Below are 14,402 nucleotides of genomic sequence, written 5' to 3' on the forward strand. Positions count from 1 at the left end.
CCAAGATGAGCCAGATTTTATGGGAGTTTGTGATGGAGGGAAAGGGAATTAGTTTTAGGAAAAGGAACTCTAAGGGTAGCAGTCATCTACAAATCACCTTGTTTACCGTCTCCTGGACAGCTTCAGTAAAATCCGTCTCAAGTTCATCAAATGCCCCAGTGAAGAGAATCTTAGCAAGTGCTTTTGTCTCCTGAGCCCTTATGTCCCCTCATCATTAAGACATCCACCTCAAAGGTCCTTGCTATTCTGTGATTATAGAATATCTGATTGACCTTCTGGAAGCAAAAAAAAAAAAAAAAAAAGAAAAAGAAAAGAAAAAGAAAAAGAAAGAAAGAGAGAGAGAGAAAGAAAAAGAAAAAAATCTTGGGATTGGGGAGCTGGCCAGGAAAAGAAGAAGGTAAACTCAATCATCTGGTGTTTGCTAGGAACTCAAGAAACCAGGAGAAAAGGACATCTCACAGACACTTTCTCCATCTGAGAAAATTTCTCCAGCAAAGGGCTTTATTCCCAGCTCCTGTGCACCAAAGGGAGGCTGCTGGTTAGGGATCAAAGGAGAGCTTTGCCCAGGCCAGGGAAGTGGCTGATTCGAAAAGGTGTCAAGCCATAGTATGGTGTTAATTTCATGCTTAATTCATACAAGATCTTGCCCACAACAGGGGACAGCTTGAATCCATGCCCTAGAAAAAGGAAAACAGGTTGTCAAGCATCCTCAGAGACAGGGCTGGGCCCTCTGGAAGTCCTCTGCACAGTCCACAGATAGGCTTGATTCTCTTGATCATATCCCAAATCCAGAAGTTGCCTCCCACTATGAGTGCCCCTTCTCCAATTGCCCTGCCAGACCCTTATACACTCAGTATCTAGGCTTTGGTCCCTATCTAGCCAGCTAAGAGCATGGAAAACACCACTTTGCCTGGCACTGAGGTAGTTCAGCTTGAAGGCACCCCAGCTTCCCTTCCTCGGGCTCACCAGAGAATCCAGCACCAATGACAATGTTGTCGTACTTTGGGTGTCGGTCCAGAATGAAGTGCTCATCAGGGGTATTCTAGAAAGAAACAGTCACATCTGCGTCCTCTGAGGATAGAGGAGGAAGAACTACAGGCTCAGAAGGGAGGAGACGCGGCCGTAATTTTTTCCAGAAAGAATAGGAATTCAGCATAGGAATGCTCTCTTCACGCCAGTTCCCCCTTTGGGTATGCCAGACTTTCTCATTTGTCCATCTGCCTCTCTTCTTGCACAGAGCTATGAACACAGTAGGTGCTCAGTTAATGCGTGTAAACTAACTTAGCCAAGATGCCTCAGGCCCTGCTGACATCTGTCTCTTCTCTTTGTCCCTAAGGCCTGCTCAACTAGAATGTCTTGCCAAAAAGTCTTTTAGAGCCCTTCTGGGAAACATTGTGAAGGACTGCCAGGCATAAGCCTAGTTTCCTAATGAAAAGAAATATGAATAACCTCTAATGGGCCCTCTCTGCTAGAGGTGAACCGACCCACAGAAATGAACTCCTTTGTTTCAAGTCACACACTGTATCAGGGGTCAAACAGAGTCTGGCCTGAGCAGCTCAAGGCCTGTTTGTCTCTTTCCCTTGTTCTCCAGGACTGTGAGAGGTCTGGTCCGGCTGCCCGCACCCTTACCGTGTACATGCAGTGCTCCATGATGGCAGGCTCAGGCTGTAGGTCAGGTAAGTGATCTCTGACAAAGCAGCTCAGGATTTGGACATCTTGGATGTCTGAGAATGCTGAGGGGCAGTCCCGCTCCTCGGGATCTGCATTGTTGCCGTGGTGATAGCAGACCTGGCTCCCAATCAGAGCACTGTGAGCTGTGAGGGCCAGCCTTCCCCCATACCCGCCCAGCCCAGGGGCAGGCTTATACACAGAATGCCCCCCATTCATCATCCCAGCCCTCCCCACTCCTGACAGATGCTGCTTGTTGCCACGCCAGGTTGCCTAGCTGTCCAGTCCCTGCCAGCACTCTGTTTGCAAAGGAAGGGCTCCCTTTGCTGAGCCTCAGGACAGCTATGGGTCTTGCATTTGCAAGTAGCGAATCTGGCTGCTGCCCACTAGGATTTGATGGAATCTGATGAGGGAAGTTACAGCGGCTCCCCCAAATCTGCATGGGCCCCTACTAGCCTTCTCTCAGCCTTTCACTCACCTTCATCAGCCCTGGGTACTCCCTGGAGGGCAGCCCATAGATATGGTGGGGCGCTAGGCTGAGGCCCAGGCCCAGAAAGCATGGAAAGGCCTGGGACACACCATAGCTTCCAGGAACCTTCTCTTTCCAGTAACCTTCTCTTTCCAGTAACAAATTGATCCGCAGGGTCTTGAAGCAGGGAGAGGAAGTGGGAAATAAAGGGGGAAAGCCAGGGAACTCTAAGACAACGAGAACAGTTTCTTCTGGGGTCCTATAGTCTTTCAATACAAACCCAGATGCCCTGATTAAATCATACATCTTTTTTTTTTTTTTCACCTAATTCTCACGTCATTTACATGTTACATTGTGTCATGGTGCACAAAAATCTCTGAATCTCTATCTCTTCCCCCATTCTTAATCTTCTCCCATAACTGTACCCAGCCTTCCTTTTTTCCCTCCAGAAGTTAATAATACCTCATTTTACTGAATGCTTATTATAGGCCAGGCCATCTCCTGAGGGTTTTATATATATTATTTAATTTAATTCTGCAACATCCCTATCCCCCATTTTACAGGTTATGAAACTGAGGCTCAGTGAGGTGAATTAATTTGCCCAAAGTTGTCCACTAGCAAGTGGCAGACCCAGGACTCAAACATGAGTCCGTTTAACTTCAAAGTTTCTTTTCCAGCTCCCAGTTCCTTTCACCTGGAGAGGCAGCTCAATTCCCAGGGGATGGAGCAGTTGGTTGGTCCAAGGACCTGCAGTGATGATCAAGTTCTCAGCTTAGGAACTCTTGGAGGTGGTTTTCACCAAGACCGGTAGCCCTGGTTTTATCTCCATCACCTTCTCTCCATCATGCTCTATGCCTCCCAGCTGTTGAATTGCATCCTGAAAGAGCAGAAGTAGAGAAGAGCAAATGGTTATGTATGTGGTTCACCCTTTTAGAGAAAGAGTCATTCATTTAGGGCAGAACCTAGATCTCTTCTCCCGTATTGACAAGGCCTAGCAAGGTATATAAAAGTGCCCTGCCCAAAGGTCAAGCCTAAGCCGGCATGGCAAAGGATCTCATCCAGCAGGGGGTCAGAGGGATGACTGACTGGAACCCAGGATGCCCAGACCAGGCATGTTGCCCGCAGTACTGCACAATATCAATCACCTGGAGAGCTCTGAGGGCATGGTCTGCATAGAGAACTCCTCCGGACTTGTCCAAGAGCCCCACTTCCCCCCTGGTCAGCCGAATATTGGGGAAACATTGCTTCAGTTCCTCAGATGAAAGACATTGGTGTTCTACCCCCTGCCTAGACAAAGTCGCGTGCATTGTCTTTAATTCAGGATTCTCTTTCATTCCCAGCAGCAGTAGTCCAGTCTGCCTGTTTAAAAAACAAAACAAAACAAAACAAAAACAAACTCACCTGGGGTGAAGGAGCGTGTGAGGGCCCTGGGCCAGTCTCTCTCATCCTTCAGCAAGGGTCCCCGGCCAGGCATCAAGAAGAGCCCCAGCCTCACGTTAGGAAAACAAGTAAAGTCATCTAGATTCTGTCGTTAAGAGTCACAGTGTTATGAGCTGACTTCTAGCTCATTCTCAAGTCTGCCCTTGGCTCTCACTGTGTATAGGTTTACTTATCCTTCATCCCCGCTTCTCAGGATCCATCCCGACATTGAGGGCAGAGATCCTAAGTCTTTTCTTTTATCTCCACACCTAGAAAGAAGTAGGTGTTCAATGAATTTGATGTGATGTCTTCTCCTTCCTCCTGGCCCTTGATCGCATTCACTATTTTCATCTCTATTCTTGACCCTCGTTTTCCTGTCCCTTTTCTTGTCATATAATTTTTTCGTCCCTTTCTGTGTGTCTGTCTGTATCTCGATTCCTTTCCAAAAGGTACCTGCTTTGTGGAAAGGGTCATAAATTAGACGATCTGGCTCTGGTTCCAGTCCTGGCATTCCCTGTGACCTTGCTCTGGTCGCTCACTGCTCCAAGACCCGGACTTCTCCTCTGTAACAGATCTGTTGGACTATTGGTGGTTCCACACCAGAGTGGTATTGTCCCTGATCTGGGGCATGTGGAAATGGCATGGACATTTTTTTCACTTGTCATAATGCCTGGAGGTTGCCACTCACATTTAGTGGGTAGGGACCAGGGATGCTAAACCTGCAGTGCTCAGGAAGATCCCACCCAAATGCCAATAGCACCTTCATGCAGAAACACCTGTAGATGGGCTACTGGGGCCCCAACAATTAATTCAGTGATTCTATGATTTTTAGATTTCCCTCTATGCTTCTTACCCCCTAAGAGAGCGAAAGCAGTTTCTCTTTAATGCTTTCTATCTCTCTGTCACAATAACCCAAAGCTCCCTTTTTGCGGAAACTGATCTAAACAATGGAAAGGTCATTTTGGCCCTTGGAACCATTCCTGTTGTCCCTCTTAGTTTCAGCTGCCGAAGTGGCCAGCATCAGTCTGGTACATCCCCCAGGTACTGCGTATAAAGCTCGTAATAGCCTATAATGGAGTCTCATGGATATTACACGCTTCCAAATCCCACATTATCTGGTTGGGGGATTAAAGAGAAGATTGGGAGGGGGTAGGGCCACAGTGGGCCCCAAGGCTGGTGTCAGTACACAGAGCCGCGCAGCGTGCCCAATTCATTTGCTATGGCCCCCGCCTACCCAGCATTCACTGCTGGTGAGAAAGCAATGAGTGCCTCTGCCTCATCAAAACTGGAGAAGGATGCTGGAGAAATCCTCATAGCCAGCAGACAGTATTTTTCCTGTGGCCCCTAAAAGAACTTCAGATTCAGGTCTTCAGGTAATGAAAACTTGCCTAGTAAACTTCTTGGTCAACAAGGTAATTAAGAAGTCACCCAAGCATATGTTCTTGAGCTTTTTTTTGCCCAATGAGGTTGTTGCTGGGGAGAATTCTGTGAAAGAAGACCTGGCTTAACCCTCACCTTAGCAGTCATACTGTCAGATTCCTGGCCGGGAAATTCCACAGCAGCATATCCTAACCCTGCCTGCAATATAACAGCCTTCGATCTCTCATAGGCGCTGAGATTTAGTTCCTTTCCTTTCTCCTTCCTTCCTTGTTTCTTTCCTTCTTTCCTAGTTTCTCTCTTTCCTTCCTCTCTTCCCGGAAATAAGAACTCTTAAGGGAATGTACTCTATGGAGAAAATGAACTCGTGCCAAGACAATGGGCAAATCTGTCAAATTATGAAACGTTGAGTGACGTTCTCATTCCCAAGCCATCCTGTGGTGGATGAAGGGGGAGCTCCCCATCCCAAGGAGTAATCAGCGAGCTGATTCTGCCGGTGAATGTAATTGTGCTGATCGTAATCATTTTGCTCCAGCTCTCTGCCCCTGTGGCATTTATTTCTTAGCCGAGATATTGATCTAACAGTGAGAAATTTTCCATCTGAATTTGTGATGCTGGACCCTCCCCTAGTCCGAAGATGCATTTGGGAAATTCTCATTTTCCATGGATCATAGCTGAACTATTTGGCCTGAGGGAAACCATGCACTGCTGGAGAAATGCCTTGGATTGGAGAGAGATTTTTGACCATTATGAGCAAATCAGAAATAAATGTAAAACGCTGCCTGGAAATGCAAAGCCCTATCATTAGGGGAGATAGGTGAGAGGCTCCTGTGGGAAATGCTTAGAGAATTGGAAATCAGTCAATCAAAACCAGGATTGGAGAATGGGCCTTTTCCCCTCAGTATGAAGATAGATGACTTCCATGGGCAGATTGAAAATCATTTAAGTGCTTATTTTCTTAATGGCTTTTCCTAGATCCCAACAAACAGACTGCTCGTTCTGAATCAATTTCTCACCCCTGTGCTCTGGGCCTCCCTCTCCTCTTTTTTTGCTCAGACCTAGGATCTAAAATTTGGGAAGGAGAAGGGTGAGAAGGGACAAGGGCATTGAAAGAAAAAGAAATGACTAGTAAGGGCTGGCCTAGAAAAAGGTCACCTTGAAGTGAGGCTGGGTGGTCAGGGAATCCTGAAAAGCATGCAGCGCCCAACTCCCAGAACGCCATCAGCTGAGTGCAGAGCATTTGTTATGAATTGCACCCTCTTCCCAATCCTAGCTGGATCCAGCACTAGGAAGAGGTAAATCAAAGATTCCTCCCGAGGGTCTTGTTGGCTCTATGTCCCAACTAAAGCCACAGACATGATGTGGGAAGTTGGCGATTAGGGATTTCCCCTAGTTATTATAAAAGGACAGGGGGCAGAATGGAATGGGGAGGAATTAGAAGGGGCAGATAGCTCTCCCCACATCTCCCATCTCCCACCCCAGAATCCAGCTTTCTCCTCTCTGGGTTAAAAGTGCCAGGCAAGCCAGCTCTCAGAGTCACCTTGGGGAAGGGATTCTAATAGGGACTTGGTAATGGCTGCTGCCTTTGTTGGTTTTGAAGGAGCTCTTGGCGTTTCATCTTCTGCTCAGTGGGCCGAGGTGGAATTGGTTAACAAAGACTGCTCCAGGGAGGGGATGTGGCTGACAAGCCAGACACTTCGCAGACACGGGAAGCAGCAGCTGTGGAGGGGGCCACCGGGTTGCCAGCAGCTGTACTGCCTACGGCTGTGATCTCGTCTGATATTGTCAGCTAAGCGGGGGCAGCCCAGGTCAGGAGCTAGATAGTAGGACTCAAAGGAAAAAGGCGGGGCAGTAAAGAAAGGGGCCTCAGAGCTGGGATTTGCTCTCGCTATCAGCATCCTGGCTGTACACATCACAAAAGATTCAGACCTTGTGATCTGACACATGTGTCACAGTCTGTTTCCAGAATATATGCAAATATCCTGAGCTCACCCATGTTTAGTATGCCACTGTCACAGGAAGTGGCAGAACAGAATAAAAAGAATTGGACAACCACCTTAACTACCAACTCCTGAACGTGTTATTTTTTTCCCAATCATCATCAAATAGCATTAAGTAAATACATTCATATCTATCAATTAAATTATCATATTGTGCTGGTTCTTCCAGAAGAACCTAGGAGAATAAGAACCACAAAGACGATGAGTCATTTAGAGAATCAGAATTAAGAACAAAAGCTAAAAGAATTGGAATGGGAAGTATCTGTTCTGTGTTCCTACTAAGTAAAAGCACCAAATAAATTAGTGTGCCTGAGTAAATAAAGTTAGCCATAAGAAAGGACTTGTTGATGATGATGATGATGATGATGATGATGATGATATATAATAAAACCTAAAAGGTGAAGGGGAATAAGAGGTTCAAATTTCCAGGTATAAAATAAAACAAACAAGTCATGGGGATGTGATATACAGCATAGGGAATATAGTCAATAATATTGTGACAGCATTGTACAGTGTCCGATGATTGCTGGATTTATCATGGTGATCACTTCCTCAGGTATATAAATGTTGAATAACTATGGTGTATACTTGAAACTAATACCATATTGTACGTTAGCTACATTTTAATAAAAATATATTTTTAAAAAATAACACCTAGCACTCTATAGGACTCAAAAGATTTTTCAAAGCATATTCACTCTACTCTTTCTTTTTCAAAATTGAAGCTATGAGACATCAGAATGGCCTTTTAAGAAAGTCTATGATATGTACCTGTCTGTAAATGTGCATTAGTAGTCTTCTGATCTGGGATGACTTAGCCATGAACTTGTTTGGAGACAGGAGGTACACAAAGTAACTAAACCAGGAGTCTAGCCAACTACCACCCAGGGACCAAATAAGGTCTGACTCTTGTTTTTGTCTGTTGCACAAGCCAAGATGGTTTTTATATTTTTAAATGGTTGATAAAAAGCAAAAGAAGGATATTTCATGACATGAAAATTATATGAAATTTCCATGTTCATAAATAAAGTTTTATTGGAACACAGCCATGCTCATTTGTTTACATGTTATCTGTGGCTGCTTTTACACTGCAGTGGCAGAGTTGAGTAATTGGCAGAGTTGAATAGTTGCAACAGAGACCATATGCCTGCAAAGCCTAAAATACTTACTATGTGGCCATTTACAGTAAAAAATAGCCAAGCCCTGTTCTAAACTAAGAGTATAGGATGTCTATGATTTTCACTAACAGGTTAAGTCCCTGATTACTTAGTAGCAACCCTCTAATGGTTGTGCGGATAATTAAATGAGTTAACATGTATCAAGTACTTTTAGAACATCCTTAGTTTCTTACTATAAGCAGCAAGTATATAATGATGATGATTTGTCAAGTACTAACTATTCTAAGCCCTTTACATACTTATCATCACAATAGCCCCATGAAATAGGTATTATTACCCCTACTTTACAGATGAGAAAGCTGAGGCCCACAGAGGTTAAACAACTTGCTCTAAATCACACAGCTAAATGTGTCAGAGCTGATATATAGAGCCAGGACTGCCTAGTACCAGAGCCCTTCCAATTTCCTGTCCTCCTGCCAAAAACGAAGATTGTGAGCATATGAGAATCTCCTTCCCAAGGGTCCCTTTCCTCTCTCCCACTTCAGCAGCCGCTCCCCATGATGTCCATGGTTGCTGCATTCCATGTGTCTCCTCCCACCCTTTTTGCTCCCTGGCTCAATGGAGGTAGGACATGGCTGGCCCAGAATACGTAGAAGGAACTGCCATTTATTAAAAGGCTCTAGGCACTGTGCCAAGCATTTCATAAGAGTTTCATTTAATCCTCACAAAACCCCCATGAGAAAAATGAGACACAGAGAGATATAGAAACTTTTCCAAGGTCACACAGCTGGTAAAAAGTAGAGCACAAAGGCACATTCAAGCCTGTCTGACTCCGGAATCATCTTCCATCTGAAAGATTCCAGACTCTTCTAATATCTCTTTTAGTCACCTCCTTGTCTGCTGGGGAGAAGTGTGCCCTCCAAGGCCTCAGCACAAGATACTCAGCAGTATTCACAGATGGCTGACAGAGAGGGGTCCCTTTGCCAAGCCACCCCTCAGCAAGACATGCTCTTTTATTTGGGTGCTGGGTGCATTAACTGCCTCTGGAATAAATCTGTAATTAGCTGCCCTAGCTCTATTTGCATAATGGATTTCACTTTGTTCTTAAGTTAATGGGGTTTCTGCAACAGAACAGTAACCTCTTGGTTCCTGGCCATTAAAATAACTGCCACCCTGTAGGGTAGAGCCAGAGTTTTGTAGGAAGTTCAGTTAAAAGCCACAGAGAAGATGGGAAGGGAACTGGGGTGGGTGGTTAAAGTTCTCTTTCCCTCACAGGTTGTCTGCCTTCTTCTCCATGTGTGTTTGAAAGGTCAGTGAGAAGAGGGTCTTAAGGGTTAGAGAGATCCATGAGGGCAATAAGGAGAGAGCTGCAGGCTCACTCTCTAGCAAGCAATGGGGTCTGAGGAGCATCCCTATTTTTTTTCCTATGAGAGGAAGTATTCAGAGAGAACGGAATGGATTTTTCGGAGTCACTCTGGGAGTTGGGAGCTGTATGCAGTATGAAAGGTTAGGATACTAGTAGGAATATAAAGAATCAAGACAGCAGCCTCCTTTTCTGTATCAGTCCCTGCCCTAAAAGAATCTCAGATGATTCCACAGAGATATAGATACAACTTCTGCCAGCCTTGGGCACATGGTCTGAACCCAGTCCTGGAACTCAGAGCCTAGAGGGAGCCACTGGAACTGTGGAGAGATCTAGTGACAGGGAGCAGAATGCTTCTATGCATCTGGTACTTCCCTAGACCCTGTGTCCCTCCATTGCATTTCGAGTGTTCATGGCACTGGCCCCTCATATACTGGAAGAACCAGGCCCCATGATTCAAGACATTCCTCCTTCTACCCAAACCTGTATAATTGGGTTCCAGTCTCTTGCTCCAGCTGGGCCCATATCTGGTAGCACTCATCTATCATCTGGGCGTAAAAGTCTTCAAGGTATGCCCTTCGGATTATCCGGCTCTGTCCATGGGAACTTCCTCAGGAGTGTGGTAGGAAGAACTGGAAATGGAGAATAAGAGAAGCTATTACCCCTTGCACTGCCCGCCCCCCGCTTTAGAAACCAGTCCATCACGTGCTGTCAATCAAGAGCACTTATTCTTCAAATATTTCCATACATTCTCCCTTTTTGACCAAGTTCTGACTATTAGAACAGAGTTCTGCATATCACTAACTCAGCCTCCTTTTTTGCTAACATCATTCATATCCCAAAGTCCTTTTGTTAGTCTTCAGTCATTCTGCTGCTACACTATCTCACTTAAACTCATAGAGAAGCAGAATTAGAAAGAATCTTTGAGATCATACTAGTCTAGCCCCTCGTTTTATGGACAAGAAAACATACTGACTATTTCTCTGTGGCTTAAGATCACTCAGGACAAGGAAACCACTTGGGATTTAGCAAAAAGATGAAGAGTTTCCTAAAATCTTGAAGCAAGAATCCCTTAGGCTTTGAGAAAACTGATAGATAAATGAAAAAGGTTTCTAAACACTCCAGTTCATTACCAAGAAGAATAAACTAAAACTAACCTGGATAGCTCTAGGCAGAATGAGAAGATAGAAACCTTCAGAAAGTAGGCTGGCTAAACCTATCCCAGGAAGGACCCTGTTGATAAACAAGCCCACCAGCATGTGCAATGGTCACTGTAGACTGCACTGCATGGGAACACCTTTTCTGTAAGAAAATAATAAAACCTAAGTCTTATTCCTGTGTATCAAAGAAAGAGGTTGCTATTTTCTGGAGGTGGGAGAAAAAACAGAAGCCTCTGCTGGGTTCTAAGGTGAGAGGCCGGGAATATACCAGGATGAACCCTACCTCTGAGGCTGACAAATCAGCCTTTGCCGCTAGGCAAAACTGTCTTTACTTAAGGTTACCCAAAACAGAACTGGTTCTCTTTCTAGGTCAGATCAACCATTTTGGCAAAGAAGGGGCTGGGTGACAAGAAAGAAGAGAACAGGACCTGGAACACTTCTTGGTCAAGGGCAGGAACTGGGGTAGTAAAAAGAGGAAATGTGCCTAGAAACCCAATGTGGGTCTTAGGGAGGGTAGAACTTTCTTTGCATTGTCATGAAACACTCCTGACAGCTAAGCTACAAATTGCACAGAATTTGTGATGATCCGGTCCTTTGTCCTTACCCCTTGAGCCTGCTAGCTCTGGAAAACCCTCTCTAGAGGGAGAGAGACAGACATTTCCTAAGGTCAGGAGTGTAGAGGGGACACAGTACCTGCTCCAGCAAAAGGACCCTCTTTCCATGTTTGGCCAGATGGTATGCAGTGAAGCAGCCCTGGGTGCCTGCCCCAATCACAATGGCATCACAGAGATCTTTCGGAGCAGCCATGATGCCCACTAAATCAGCCCTGTAGCCACAGAGCCCACACACAAAGGAGAAGGCAAACAAAGTAGGCTCTGGGCTGAAAGAGGAAGAGTAGGGCAAAGACCAGCCTGGCCAACATTCCCACAATCCTCTGGGGCTGTGTCCTTCTCTCTGCTCCTCCTTCCTCCAAAACCTGGCACAGGGCTCAGCCTCCACCTCCCCTGCAGAGCAGAGCTGTGTAGTCTGATTTGTGAGGTTTAGCCCAGCTCAGCTGCCAGCCTCACCCTTGCATCCCTCTAGCTTTCTATTCTTGGCTCAATTATTGTCATGCAAATGGGCTCCTTCCTATGCCACCTTCCTGTCTCATTATGATCTTTGTCTCTGGGACTTCGGCCCTGGAATTTCAATGCCTCCTAGACCAAGCTGGGCACCAGGAATGCTGCTTCCCCCTGCTGGTTTCCCTCTCTTCAGCCTGATTTCCTTTGGAGATTCTAGAGGGCTGAGCTAAGAATTTGGCACTATGCCCAGGGTAAAGTCCACCTCCCTGGTGGGTGGCGAGATCAGGGAGAGACGCAGGGGCCAATTGAGAGGGCAGTTTTGTGATTATGAAATTATTCCCAGCATGTTTTACTTTCATTTTTTTTTTTAAAGGAGAAGAAGAAATGATCCTGAACAAATGGAAAGGACGGAGTAAGAGGAAGAGCCTTCTCCTGAGGCACACACGGGGACTAGGTGCCAGCCTTGGGCATGGAAGGGCCCTATAGCGAGTGTTCTCTCTGGGCCAGGCAGTGTGCTAAGTAAATACTTCCACATGCATTCTGGACAGAGCCAGGAATGATAGAGCCTGATTCCTATACAATTTGGGGGTCCTCTTTAAGAAAAGGAAAAAAAAATTATGAATGCAAAATTAGGTGCTAGGACTTGGAAGAGATCATGTAATTAAGGAGCCCCATGGTTGAAGTTTCATTAGCTTCACGGTAAAACTGCCTCTGCATATATTGTCTCATTCAATCTTTATAGTCCCAGGCATAAGTATTTTTATCCCTACTTATGGCATGTTAAAGATGGCCCCAAATTCTTTGTCACTCTTCCTATCACGGGCTCTGTGACTGCTTGACCAATAGAATATGACGGAAATGACACTGGGACACTTTCTAGCCCAGGCCTTAAGAGACCGAGCTTCCTCTTCTTGTCTTGAAGCATTCGTTGTTGGAGCCCCGAGCCTCCATGTTAGAGGTCCAGGAGAGACCATATGCATGGTCCCTAAGACCACATGGAGAGCCAGACATAAGAATGAAGCCATTTTGGACCCCCAGCCCAACCCAGCCACCAGCTAAATACCACTGAGTAACCCAATTTATGCCACATGGAACAAAAGAATTACCCAGCCAAGCCCCATCTGAATTCCTGACCTACAAAATCATGAGACAGAATAAAACAATTGTCATTTTTAGCTACTAAGTCTTGGGGTAGTTTTTTAATGCAGCCATAACTGAAATACCACTTTACAGCCAAAGACATTAAGTCTTAGAGGGGTTATAACTTGCCCTGCTAAACATGGGCACTGAGATACGAACCCAGGTTTGTCTGCTCCAGAACCTGTTTCCTTAACCTCTGTGCTATACTGGGAAATGGTCAAAACTTTTCATGATAATTTTTACTTGACTATTTTGCTGTTTCTCTCATGGCCATACTGTGAGTGGAAGAAAATAATGGACTGAGACATCCGTGTGACCACAGGGTGCTGCCCAGCCTCAGCGCAGTGGCCTGACACCAGCAAAGAATCCCCCCACCTCTGAGTGACATTGGCAATGAGCTGTCCTCTCAGCCCTGGCCTTCCTTTCCTAGGAATATAAGGGCCCAGAGAAGTAAATCTTCATGGAAGTGTGCCCATTTATTTATTTATTCCTAAATAAATAAATAAAAGTTATTTATTCCTAAATAACTTCAAGGCATGATTATGTGGCTATCAAATGAGCAAAAATAAATAAAAATGATAAAAATCTGTTGTCAGAGCTGTAGGGACAGAGAGAGAATAAGGTGGCAACCCAGATTGTCTAGGCCTTCTGGAAAGTGCTGGGGCAGTGTACAAGAATGGTAAAATTGTTTAAAACTTCTGACCTAGAAACTTGACTTAGGGAACTATACCCCAAGGAAATATCCAAAGAAAGAAAAAGACATTTGTTTGAAGACATTCATAGCTGTGCCCTTACAATATAAAAAATCGGAAACAGCCCAGCCACAGGGAATAACTGAACAAACTATGGCACATTGACACAATGGAATACTATGTAGCAATTCAAAATGACAAATGTGAGGACTGTGGGCTCTACAGAAATGTGTATATGAAATCATACTGAGGAAAAGAAGCAGAACACAAATAGACACACGGATCACAACTGCGAGTTGTGTGTGTGTGTGTGTATGTGTGTGTGTGTGCATTATCAAAGAGATAAAGAGAATTTGGCGAGGTAATTGAGTTTAATGCTCATTAGTTTCCATATTCTATAAAAATTGTGTTTCCACTGACAATCTGTAAAAGGAGAAATCCCCTGGGGACACAGATGCTTTAGATCTCCCTGGTCACTGGCTCCAGGGCCTGGGCAAGTTCTTTCTTTGTTCTAATCTCAGTTCTTCCTGCTGCCCTCCGACATTTCTTATTGTTCATCCTCCAGGGGAGCTACGAAGCGGCTCTTAGCCCCCCTCTCCTTTGTTTAATATAATATCCCTTCAGAGATAAAATGACAATTCCATTTCCCCATCCCTACTTCACAAGCTTGCCCTGGATTCCTGGACTCAAGTATAATGCTGCTTGTTAAGAATTTCAAATGGCTCCTCCGAAAGCAGACACTGGCCATGGCCCAACCTTAAAATGAAAAGCAAATCGACTTCTGAAGGTTTCCCCTCTCTCTCAGGGTTGCCCGTCATTGAGGTTGTCCTGACATGGGGAGGCAGAGAGAAGCGATCCCCTCAAATTCCATTGTAACACCCATTCTGAACCGGAAGACTATGAAAGGGAGAGCCACAGCCCTACACCATGCTGCT

General features: G+C 45.2%; 1 protein-coding gene across 1 annotated transcript; it reads right to left on the reverse strand.

Annotated features, from left to right (window-relative positions):
* Positions 1 to 546: 546 nt before the first annotated feature.
* On the reverse strand, positions 547 to 11,381 carry PIPOX (pipecolic acid and sarcosine oxidase). Its single transcript, XM_011360074.1, is given in 8 exon segments — positions 547 to 677; positions 967 to 1,042; positions 1,630 to 1,788; positions 2,147 to 2,314; positions 2,832 to 3,014; positions 3,283 to 3,496; positions 9,898 to 10,046; positions 11,268 to 11,381. Coding segments are annotated over 8 exon segments (1,194 nt in total).
* Between the last annotated feature and the right edge of the window lie 3,021 nt (positions 11,382 to 14,402).

This window comes from Pteropus vampyrus, unplaced genomic scaffold (assembly GCF_000151845.1).
Source record: "Pteropus vampyrus isolate Shadow unplaced genomic scaffold, Pvam_2.0 Scaffold50, whole genome shotgun sequence".
Lineage (NCBI taxonomy): Eukaryota > Metazoa > Chordata > Mammalia > Chiroptera > Pteropodidae > Pteropus > Pteropus vampyrus.